General features: G+C 53.0%; 2 protein-coding genes across 3 annotated transcripts in view; one reads left to right on the forward strand and one right to left on the reverse strand.

Annotated features, from left to right (window-relative positions):
• LOC116818206 (uncharacterized) overlaps positions 1-12,188 on the reverse strand; it is a 204,666-nt gene that overhangs the window by 168,434 nt on the left and 24,044 nt on the right. The gene's annotated exons all lie outside the window — the stretch shown is intronic.
• Positions 1,947-12,188, forward strand: part of LOC116818207 (uncharacterized) — an 18,462-nt gene continuing 8,220 nt past the window's right edge. Inside the window, exons 1-6 of one of the 2 annotated variants that reach the window (XM_075062060.1) lie at positions 1,952-2,089; positions 2,422-2,535; positions 3,204-3,323; positions 4,476-4,577; positions 5,021-5,128; positions 7,067-7,149. In XM_075062060.1, coding sequence (XP_074918161.1) covers positions 2,011-2,089; positions 2,422-2,535; positions 3,204-3,323; positions 4,476-4,577; positions 5,021-5,128; positions 7,067-7,089 — 546 coding nt within the window. In that variant the 5' untranslated portion in view covers positions 1,952-2,010 and the 3' untranslated portion in view covers positions 7,090-7,149. Of the gene's footprint in view, positions 2,090-2,421; positions 2,536-3,203; positions 3,324-4,475; positions 4,578-5,020; positions 5,129-7,066; positions 7,150-12,188 lie in introns of those variants that run through there. The other variant, XM_032768950.2, reaches the window with a different exon arrangement.

Here is a 12,188-nt window from a genome sequence, read left to right on the forward strand (position 1 = left end):
AAACCAGCATATGGTATAACCCAAGGTGCTCCATTCCTCTCCAGCTGCAAGGCAAAATCCTGCCTTGACTCCAACAAGCCTGCTGGGCGTGCGATGGTCAGCACAGAATTTGGGCCATCATCCCAGGCTAGATTCTCTGTCTTGTATTTTTACTAGGCAGCTATTCTGGTGCTCTCGTGTGATAAAAGCAGGGAAGCCGAGCCGGCTGTGAGCGGCACTGGGACGTGTGCACACCCTTGGCTCTGTGTGTCTCTGGGAAGTGTCTGTGTTTTACTGGGGTTGGGCGGTGGGTTAAAGGCAGAAAGCTGCCCCCACCCCACTCCTGAGGCAGCTGGTGATATTCCAGGAGGACGTCGCATGCAGAGACTTTACTGGGTGTAGAAATGGTCCAAGGAAAATCAAAATTAAAACCCTTTTTCCACGTCATTTCTTCCCTGGATTCAAATATGTGATATTGAAAATCGTGAGGCTGTTCTAGGGAGACCAGCCGTCCGAGGAGATGGGAGAAGAGCTCATGCGCTTTTGGGCTTGTCTGTCTAGGTGCTGTCGTATCCAATGGGTTTCTGACGTCTCTATTGCTAGCCAGGAATCGAGGCTCTAGAAATCCGGCTTCATCCTGTTACCCACCCCCTGTCCTGCTGGGCTCTCCCAGTAAGAGTTATTGCCGTGAGTCGGGAAGGGAGCACGGATCTCACAGCTCCGGGGCAGTGTGGAGGGTGTGTCGGTCTCCGAGCTCTAGCCCCTGTTCTCCTGGCTGCTCTGCCTGATACCCGTGTTCCTCTCATGTTCCTTCTGCTTTACGTCGCTGGCTGGCGCGAAGCAGAGCCCACGGGTGACTCTGGCACAGATCAGGACATGGGGTGGCAGCCAGTTGGCCGGAGTTCTGGCTTAGGCTGGCGGCGGGACCATGAGCGAAGGAGAAGGGAGGCAGTAAGGTGCACTGCTGGGGATGCCTGTGAGATGGACGGGGCGTCTGGATTTATTTAACGGCTTTGTGAGTGATGGAGGAGGGTGAACGCAGCGTGGGCTACATTCGCTGCTGCTAACCTGGGAGGGGTTGGAGAACCAGCGAGAAGTGACACACAGGGGCCTTTGAGATGCAAGTGTGGGGAAGGCCCAGCAGCATGTGAGTGCAGCATGATCTCTGCCGGCGGGTGGGAAGTCAGCATCCCAGGCCCTGAGGAGCCAGTCTGCTCTAGAGGGATGACATGGGGAGAAGTGGCTCCTGAGGGCATGGCAGGAGCCGGGGAAATGCCCCAGGGAGTTCACCAGTAACAGAGCTCGGGTGTTTCTGGTTCGTCTCCTTGCTCTCGTGCTGAATTCCCCTGTGGCTTGCCTGGTGCCCCTGGAGCTCAGCGATGGCCACGTGCCGAGCATTCGAGGAGAGGGAGGGACTGTCATACTGGGTCAGGCCAGGGGCCCCGCAGGGCAGGGTCTGTGGCCAATCGTTCCAAAGGAAGGGGCAAGAACTCTGAGGGGGCAAGCGATGGGATCACCTGCCCTGGGGCAGTTCCCTCTGCCCCCATTAGCTAGAGGCTGGCTCCTGCCTCGGAGGGGAGGGTCTACAGCCCCCTGCAAATCCCTGCCCATGGCTGGGATAACTGGCTCTTCCTGACCCCCGTCAGTGGCCAGTCCTGGGGGGTGCTGGGATTTAAAGAGGGAGATCGCGTGGTGCCGGGAAGGGGGCAGGGGAAGGTAGGCACTAGAGAGAGTTGAGCACAGCACAGTTGTGGGCGTGGGCAGGGGGCGACACTGGGGAGCACACAGCCCTGGGTTACTGGGACCCCAATGCGTGCGGAGTTCAAATCCTCACACTGAGAACAAGCCCCTCGTCCTCACTGCCTGGCCTGAGCCCGCGGAGGAACAGTGTCTGGTTAAAGGCAGATGTTGCCTGGGAATTGGGTTCTGGATCATTCCTGCCGCACCCTGGGTGATCCGGGAGGCCCAGAGCATGACTCGTCTTTCCCTTAGGCAGGCTCCGGTGGCCTCGACGCGGAAAGCCCATCTCAGATGGAGCGAGGGGACAGGCTGCGTGTGGGCAAGCGCAGGGAGAGGAGAGAGAGGGGAACGCCTGACGCCTGTGGCACAGGTGAGTGCTGCGTTGAGCCCCCCCCCCCCCCCTGCTCAGCAGGAAACCGGCCGCTCTCGCTTTACCGACTCCACGCCATGGAGAGCCCACCCTGCCCCGAACGGCCCATTCCCTGCCCCGCAGCGCTCACACTTGCATCTTCTTTCCAGTTGGAACGTTTCTAACTTCAGCTTCCAGCCCCCGTGTGGTGTTCTGCCGTGGCTTGAACGGCTCCCTGAGGACAGAGGGGCTCCGAGAGCTCGGCGGCGTCACGTCTGAACCTGCTTTTGGTTGAAAAGTATCTGCCAGTGCCAGTGCCCCGGGAACCAGACTGTGACTCTCTGTCCTTGCAGGTTCTGCTGACCTCAGACCCCAGGTGTTTATTAAAACGGAGCAGGAAGAGGAGCCATGCACGGGGGAGCCCCCAGAGCAGAGAGAGAGAGGAATTCTCCATGCCCCTGGCACAGGTGAGTGCTGCAAAATTCCACCTGAGGTTGACCAGGCAAAGGGAGGCCAGGAAGAGCCAGGATCTTGGGGAAACCCGTATAAACTGCTGCAATCAGGCTGCCTGTGTCCTGCCAGCTGTTTCTGACCATAGAAGGGCCCCAGACCGCGCGAGCTGCACCAGAAGTGGATCAAAGCCACGTGTGCTTGGAGCTGCAGGGTTGCTACCAGCACCGGAGCCTTTGCCACAGACGGGAAGCTGGGATTGACTGGGAGCTAGACAAGTTGAGCAGATGTAGGGGCTCGTCGAGCAGCAGCCGGGACCCAGAGCAAGGCGTGACCCCTCCTTGAGGAGTGCGGTCGTGGGATGTGGGCCCATCCCCAGGGAGTGGGTCTGAGTCCCTGGCACAGGGACGTCTCGTGCGGCGGGTCTGGCTCTCCTGACCAAAGGGCCCCGGTGCTCTCTGGAGAAATAAGCGTTATTTGTCTGCCCTGGGCCGGGAAAGGACGGGCACAAACTATTCCCCACGCAAGAACCTCAAAGTTCCAGTCCAGGTTCCCCAGCCGGGGGCTGTTCAGCGCAGAGTCTCCCAGGGTTAGTCCAGCCCAGGACTACCCCAGCTTGTCCCAAGGACCCAAGGGGACCCAGGACATGATTCCTTCTCCCCTTCTCTCTCTTTCCCCCTCCCAGGCGCAGGCTGGCCTGACGTGAAGCATGAGATTGTGGTGAAAGTGGAGCCAGATGATGAGTCATATGTGGGGTATCCCCAGGACCTGGGGGACCGAGACCTCCCCTGCTACCCCTGCACTGGTGAGTGATGCTAACCCCCCCAGGTCCAGCCCGGTTAAATGCTGGTCAGGGCTGGCTGCGCTCGGCACCCCTACGTCCCCCTGTAAAAGGAGGCGCAGACACTTCCCAGCCAGGCAAGGCCAGGCCCTGCCCTGCAGCTCTCCCCATCTAGGTCCGGGAAGAGCCGAGGCGGCTGGCTGGGAGTGTGCAGGGAAGGGCTGGGGAGCGGGGAGGGGCTCAGGCGGTTAGGAGTTCGGCAGCGTCTGCAGAGAAGACTTAGAACCACAAGCACGTCCTGCCCTCGCGGTGCGGGTGACCCAGCTCTGCCCGGGAGCACCGCAAGCCCCGTCCCACAGGCCCTGCCCTGCCCCAGGGCATGCAGGGCGGCCCCCACTGAGCCAGCTGGGCAATGGGGTTGGCCTGCCCCTCTGCCCAGTGCTGGGGGCGGCTCTAGCTGGAGCCAGTCCAGCTCCTTGCCCGGCAGCAATGGGGCAGCCCGAATCGGTGCCACCAGACGGCTCTGCCCTCGCGCTGGGAGGACGCAGAGGAGTCTCCGTGTGTCCCCATGGTGCGAGTGTGCTGGCCGGGCGTCTCTGCCCTTGCACTGGGAGGACGCAGAGGAGTCTCAGTGTGTCCCCACGGCGCGAGCGCGCTGGCCAGGCGTCTCTGCCCTCGCGCTGGGAGGACGCAGAGGAGTCTCCGTGCGTCCCCACAGCACAAGTGCGCTGGCCAGGCCTTGGGACTGGGGCTGGTTCCGCCAGCGCAGCAGCAAACCGACAAGCTCTGCAAGGACGTTGGGGGGCAGCAGGTCCCTCGGCGCCATGAAACTGGCTGAATCCCTGCCAGTAAGTGACACGATGAACAGGGGCTGCATTTCCCCCCAGTGCCCTGCCCGTCCCCAAGTGTAACTGGGACAGGCCGGGGGGTTAGAGGGTCTGGGGTTTGGCTGGGGACAGGTCCCGGGTGCTTCAGCTCCCTGACGGTAACCGGGGATAAGAGCTCCCTGGCGTGCCCGAGGGGTGAACGCGCTGTGGGGAAGAGCTCCTAGAAACGAACGCCGCTGACCGCGGGAGAGCAGCTCAGCGGGAGTCGAACGCTGCCCTGGAGCCAGTTCTCTCCCTCGCAGCCGTGCCGTGGACGCAGGGACCGTGCAACGTGCTTGGCTTTCCGCAGGTATCAAAGCAGAGATCATGGTCAAAACGGAGCCTGAGGACGACTCATATGGCGAGTGTGCCCAGCATTACGGTGAAGGAGACGGTCCCAACGACCCCTTCTGTGAGTGGTGCTGGGATCCACTGGGACGGTCATCGGGGGCAGGTGTGAGGGGAAGAACTCAGGGACCCACCTGTAGATTTCTCAAGGTGGCCCCCCTGCTGTAGCCAGCTCCTGGCACACCCGGCTCCAGTGTCTGACGTTCTGGTTTGCCTACAGGAGTCGCCAGAAGCTGGAGCACCCTGCGGCCTGGGGGACGTGGGGGGACTTGGGGCAGACTGTAGTAAGTGGGAGGAGGCCAGGATGGGGCCCTGGGGGTATATTCACAGGCAGGGACAGAAGCTCTGAGGTCTCTTGCTGTGTCTTTCACACACAGACAGACACACTCCAGCCAGTGTTCCCAGGGGCAGTCAAAAGCCAATTTAAAGCTATTTCGCAGGTTCTCCCTCCCCAGCCCGAGTGACCACAGGAAACAGTGGGTGAGGGTTTTTCTTTCCTGTGAACAGGTGACGCAAACCCAGAGATTATCGTGAAAGTGGAGCCAGATGATGAGTCGGCCATTGGCTATCCCCAGGGCCTGAGCGAAGGCAGAATTCCCGGCTACCCCAGCCCAGGTGAGCCATGCGGATCCCCGGCGCAGGTCCAGGGATGGGAAGAGCTGGAAACTCAGCGGGCCCAGTATGAAATTGGTGAGCTAGGCTTGCTGTGTTGTGCCGTCTCCTGGCACATGGACCCTGCATAGCCACTGGGTGCAATGGAGCCCAGAACTGCAAATCTCCCTGCCCTCGTGAGTGAGAGACCGTCCCACTGCAGGGGGGCCAGAGGCTAAGCCCCGGTTACCTGGGGGCCTTGCGTTAAGAGATTGCCCACTGCAGTGCTGTCAGGAGGCCTGAACTGCCCCCTCAAGGCAGGAGGCAGGTCTCACCAGGGGCAGCTTTAGACATTTCACCGCCCCAAGCACGGTGGCATGCCGTGGGGGGGCGCTTTGCCGGTCGCTGGTCCTGCAGCTCCGGTGGACCTCCCACAGGTGTGCCTGCGGAGGGTCCACTGGTCCTGTGGCTCACCAAAGCTGCGGGACCAGCAGACCCTCCGCAGGCACGCCTGCGGGAGGTCCACCGGAGCCGCGGGACCAGAGGACCCTCCGCTTGGTGTGCTGGGGCCTGGAGCCGCCCCTACTCCCCACTGACCGTCTGCAGCTGGGAGGGATGCACCCGGGTCTGGGACGGGTCTGTGCCTGCTGAGTGCTGTCTGACTCGTGACAAGAGAGACCTTGTGAAAATTACCTGAGGGGCTCTGCTTGTGTGCACTGCTTCGGCCGCGATGCTGACCCAGTGGGGTGGGGGCAGCCGGCCCTGGCTGTGACCCCACAAGAAGCCAAGAGAAATTCCTCCACTGCCTTGTGCGAGTGCGATTACCTGGCCTCCAGCGGGGTTCCTGGGTCAGACTATGACAGGGCTGCCCTCCGCCAGCTCCCTGGCCTCCTTCCCAAGCACGTCTCCGGCACATCTGTACTTGGGTAAGCCAGCGAGTCTCGCAAGCAGGGTGCAAACCGAGGAGAGAGCTGGGTGCCATTTGGTCGATAAAGGTGGAGCGTGAATTTTGCTGTTGCTTCACCAGCTCCTCACAGCATGATCCAGTCCAACCATTGCTGTCAGGCACCCTCAAGGGAGCGAGAGCATCTGTTGCACATAAGCCAGCAAAGGCCAAGACTGCTCCCACGGTGCCCTGGCATCTTGGGCCTAGAAACAAGCCTGGAAATATGAAAATAGCAACACCTGGATCTCTGATGTTTCTCTTCTGTCTTATTGATGCTTTAAGTCTTTCTAGCTGCCTCTGGCTTCGATGAGGTGTTGGACTGTGCAGCAGGGAACAGGGCCTGAAGTGAGGCCACGTCTGCACTGGCACGTTCGTCGGCAAAACGTCTGTCACTCAGGAGTGCGAAAAGAATAAACACCTTCCGAGCAATATAAGTGTCGCCAGCATAAGTGCTAGTTTGCATAGTGCCATGGTGGGGGGAGATGCTCTCCCGCTACCACCGCTCGGTGAGCTGGTTTTATGATGTTGACAGGGGACCTTTCCCCTGTGGGCGTTGCGCGGCCCCCCGACCTCTCCCCTGTCACTGTAACCAGGGCTTTGGAGCGGAACCCGGAGCTGGAGCACAGAGCAGTGGAGCTCTAGGTTTTTGCCCAGAGCTGGAGCGGAGCTGGAGCACAGAAAATCTTGACTGCTTCGCTGTTCCAGTTTTTTTTTTTCCAATCCTAAATGAATGATATTTAGCAAGAAAGTCTCAAAGATGCCAAAAAGTTTCAGATTCTATAACAATTGATATTAATATCTACTTTACAACTTTACATAAAGTGTCACAGTTATTCTCACTTCGGCTGAAATCGAGATTTAATGTACAGATCCAAAATTACAATTAAAGAACCAAATAATTATCAGACATCCGGCAACAGTGCAGGCAGGCTGCTCCCACTCTTGTGCCAAGGTTAGGCAAGTACTTACTCGCATAGATCAGTTAGATTAGTATGTGTTGATACTTCTTTTGTAAGGGTTGATCAATGAGACGCGCTGAGTGCTGCGATAACGGAAAAGTGTGACGCGAGATTCAACATTTAAGATATCACATACAGATATATTGCAAAAAAATGTTTTTGTTTATTGATATATTAAAATATCACAAGAGATATCATAGAATATCAGGGTTGGAAGGAACTTCAGGAGGTATCTAGTCCAACCCCTGCTCAAAGCTGGACCAAACCCCAACTAAATCATCCCAGCCAGGGCTTTGTCAAGCTGGGCCTGAAAAACCTCTAAGGAAGGAGATCCCACCCCCTCCCTAGGGAACCCATTCCAGTGCTTCACCACCCTCCTACTGAAATAGTGTTTCCTAATATCCAACCTAAACCTCCCCCACTGCAACTTGACCCCATTGCTCCTTGTTCTGTCATCTGGTACCACTGAGAACGGTCTAGAGCCATCCTCTCTGGAACTCCCTTTCAGGTAGTTGAAAGTAGCTATCAAATCCCCCCTCATTCTTCTCTTCTGCAGACTAAACAATCCCAGTTCCCTCAGCCTCTTCTCATAAGTCATGGGCTCCAGCCCCCTAATCATTTTTGTTGCCTCCGCTGGACTCTTTCCAATTTTTCCACATCCTTCTTGTAGTGTGGCCTCATTTTGTGTGTGTGGCCCAAAATGCACAGTTCTCCAGATGTGGCTCCCAATGTCAAATAGAGGGATGATCACGTCCCTCGATCTGCTGGCAATGGCCCTACCTTACAGCCCAAAATGCCGTTAGCCTTTTGGCAACAACGGCACACTGTTTGATTCTTGAGGCCCTGCTCCATGTTTTTCCAGGGATGAGGTGAGGCTGATGGTCCGTATTTCCTGGATCCTCCTCCTTCCCTTTATTAAAGATGGGCACTACATTAGCCTTTTTCCAGTACTCCAGGACCTCCCCCGATTTGCATGAGTTTTCAAGATAATGGCCAATGGCTCTGCAGTCACATCCGCCAACTCCTTAGCACCCTCGGATGCAGCGCATCCGGCCCCATGGACTTGTGCTCATCCAGCTTTTCTAAATAGTCCAGAACCACTTATTTCTCCACTTCTCCCCATACTGTGTGCCGATGCAGCAATCTGGGAGTGACCTTGTTTGTGAAGCAGAGGCAAAAATACATTGAGCACATTAGCTTTTTGCAATTCCTCTGTACTAGGTTGCCCCCATTCAGTAAGGGGCCACACTTTCCTTGATTTCTTCTTGTTGCTAACATACCTGAAGAAACTTCTTTACTCTTAACATCTCTTGCCAGCTGCAATCCAAGTGTGATTTGGCCTTCCTGATTTCACTCCTGTAGCCTGAGCAATATTTTATATCCTCCGGGGTCATTTGTCCAATCTTCCATTTCTTAAGCTTCTTTTTTTGCGTTTAAGATCAGCAAGGATTTCACTGTTAAGCCAAGCTGGTAGCCTGCCATATTTACTTACTTTTTTACACATCGGATGTGTTTTTTCTTCTGGCCTCAATAAGGATTCTTTTAAATACAGCAGCTCATGGACCTCTCTTGCCTATTTTCATTACCACTACAATAGTTCTTTTTCTCTCCTGCTGATAACAGCTCACCTTAACTGATCACTCTATACACACTCTTATAGTGGTGTATGGCACACACCCGTTATTATTTTCACGTGTCTGTGTATATTATTATCTTCCTACTGTATTTTCCACTACATGCATCTGATGAAGTGGGCCGTAGCCACAAAGTTGCTATGCTCAATAAAATTGTTAGTTTCTTAAGGTGCACAAGTAGTCCTGTTGTTTTGCCCCTCAGGTTGTTTCTCGCTCGCGGGATCTGCCCATCAGTATCCCTGAGGGAGTCATCAGTGCTTTTCTGAACCAGGGTCTGTATTTCTTGCCCTCGCTGTCCTTCTTCCTTTGTGTTCTAGGATAACCTATCTACCATCTCATCGGTGACTGCCTGTTCCGCATCCACTTTTGTCGCCATCTATAATTTTTCCCATGTTTGTAGAGTGAGCAGTGTCAAGAGGCTCTGCCCCTAGTTGGTTTCTATCTTCCCACCTTGCACCGAATTGTCCCCTACACTTACCAAAAACTTCCGGATTGTCTGTGTGCTGCATTTATTGCTCCCAGCAGATATTGGGGATTAAAGTCTCCATGAGAACAGGCCTGCAATTCTTAGTAACTTCTGCTAGTTGCCAGAGAAAGAGCTCTGTCACCTATCCCCCTGGTTGTGGTCTATAAGCAGACTCCCCACGACAATCACCAATGTTGCTCACACTTCTAAACTTAATCCAGAGACTCTCAGGTTTTTCTGCAGTGTTTCACACGGAGCCTTGAGCGCATGCAACTGCTCTTCTTACATACCAATGCAACTCCCCCACCTTTTCTGCCTGCCTGTCCTTCCTGAACGATTTTGTTTTTATCCATGACAGTACTCCAGTCATGTGAGTTATTGTAATGCATATAACCACAAGTCTTCTGTAATCAATCAATACACTATGTTCCTGCGGGCTGTGCCAAGGACTTCCAGTTCTCACTGTTGTTTCAGGCTTCTTTGCATTTGTGTTGGGATCTTAAGGATAATCGATGATTTGTCCCGCTTTCTCGTCGAGACGGAGCAGTCCGTTCCCCTCATTTGCACTCTCCTGCTCGTTCTGTATCTTCCCGTATTCCAATTTCCCCTTACCATCAGGGCTATTTGCTTCTCCTTCCCACTGGTGACTTTAGTCTCAAAGCCTCTCACTATGCTTAGCAGCCGACTGCCTTGAAGATGTCTTTCCCCTCTTGTTAGGTGAAAGACCCCATCGCTGCGCTTGCACTCTCTTCTTGGAACAGTTATCCAATCCGTCTAAAAGATCACAACAGGCCTTCTCTTTGAGAACTCCTTGCGTATGCCATTGTGACTTTGGTCCACAATTCGACATCTTATTTTACCCAGTCCTTTTCCCTAGAACAGGAGGAAATCACATGACTGGAACGTCTTTGTTGGAGATACCACTGGCCACCATTCACATCTTTATCTCCTTTCCCAAGAGCCACACAGTTGTCATGCAAATGTGAACTGCTCCTAAGGGTCATTCTTTGGCGTTCTGATCATTGGTGGCCCAGTGAGAAATAAGCAGGGGGGAAAGGATGTATGGATGATCCGATAGTAAAAGATAGGGTGATGGGCTTTGCTGGTGATCTCAGCAGTCTCTCGTACATCGAGTTTGTGAATCCTTGTTCGAACACTTAGGCAGGCAATGTTCAGGCGTAACACCTCTGTCGTCTTTCTCGGTCGGAATGTATGTTGTAAATAGTCCGATGATAGGAGGGTGATAAATTTCACTACGTTAAATGTGCTTGAAAATGATAATTTCATGAGTAAATTGAATGTGAGAAAATAGTGTAAGAGACTTGATGGTTTGGGTCAGTTTGCATGACAGCTTCGCTGCTGAGGGGGTCTCCTAAGATTTTCTTGATCGTCCCCAACACCGCCACCGACCCTTCCCTGTCTTTTACTTGGATGAGCATGTGGATGGTGGTGATCAGTGGAAAAATAATACCCAGAAACCATATCTTCAGGGGACGACTGCAATGGTGAATGTTGTGCGGCCAGTTCTCTTGTGCTTTCATATCAGAGGTGGTAACAGTTGTCAATTCAGTCCGCTCCTCTCAGGATATCGTCTGTAGCACTTCTCCCGCATCTTCTTCTGTGGAGGTGCGGATGGATCGGGAAATTTGGTACAACAATACATTGTCGGTTTGTGGTACGATGAATGATGTGCGTCTCCTCTTGTTGGGATAAACTTAGTAGGTCTACATGCTGCTAAATTTATCTTTTTCTCTTTGGTATATCTGTCCTGCTCTCTTCCCCGATTATCAGAAAAAAACCAAAAAGTTGCTTGGTAAATGACCGATTCTTCGAATATATAGATATGTGTGTCTACACATCCCTAGAAGTTCATTGATGATCAGCATTTCTTCTGGATAAAGGTCTTACATTTTTTCTTGCAGTACTGAACACCAGATGAAGGAGTCAAACTATGTTCTTTCAGAACCTGGAATACCCTATCCTTCTTCCCATATGTGTGGATGTAAATGTTTGGAGACCATGCTGCACTGATATATCCAGACAATAATTGTGCTGGTGTGTTGGTTTGGAAGAAAGTGACTACATGTGTAGACATAACTCTCTGTGCGTGGCTAGGTACTAAAAGCAGATGAATACGCTCACTCTTCCAATTATTACCTCCTTTAAGAACTCATCCTGTATGACAGGAAGAATAATTCTGAGAGAAGCTTTTGCTCGCAGTGTTTGATATGATGAATCATTATCATTGGCCGTATTATCTTCGCTATAGAAAAGAAACCTCTCTGAATTAGTCCCTCTCTTCTGTTCACGCTCAGATGTTGCTTTCTCTCTTGGACTGCCTTTTATAACGGTTAGGCCACCTCAGGCCCACTGGAACAAGCTCCCAATTACCATTTACAAACAGTCAAGCACTGCGTAGACAAATTGACAACTGTCCCTGACAGACACTGGGATATACTCACCAACACGGTCCCCCAGTTGCTGTGCATTAGATCCTGTACTTGCTCGTTATCGGCATGATAAATTTCCCCAAGGCATAATACTCCGTCTAGGATTGCTTCCGCTGTTCCTTGGCAATATTTGTATGATGATCCTGAACCCACTTAGGATTATTTCTTCACATGGGGCTAGTTGTTACTGTGAATTTCTGGTTAATTTTGTACATCCCCCGTACTCTCTGGGACGGACTTTTATATTAGTATAGTCATCTGTTCAATTGAGGTCTTTTTGAATAGCGTGTTTTGTTTTAATTTTACTGAAAAAGTCGCGTGCGCAGTGCCATAGTAAATATACTAGTAAACATTTTTGTTATAATTTAAGGGAAGGTTTTTGTGATTTTCCGGTAGTGATTGGAAATGGTCAAACAATGTTGGGGGTGCGAATTCTTATGACTTCATTACTAAGAAAACGTTTTGTCACATGGTGTCTCTACTTCTTGCCAAGGTGGTAGCTACGTCCTTCAAGAGTGAGGAGGTGATTGAAGTTATGGTCGTGTATTGCCTATCTCAAACGACAGCATTTTAATTAAGTTAATGAATTTGTCCGTGTATATTGCATAGTAATTGCCTACATTTACATT

The sequence above is a fragment of the Chelonoidis abingdonii genome, chromosome 2 (genome assembly GCF_003597395.2).
Source record: "Chelonoidis abingdonii isolate Lonesome George chromosome 2, CheloAbing_2.0, whole genome shotgun sequence".
In the NCBI taxonomy this organism is placed as follows: domain Eukaryota; kingdom Metazoa; phylum Chordata; order Testudines; family Testudinidae; genus Chelonoidis; species Chelonoidis abingdonii.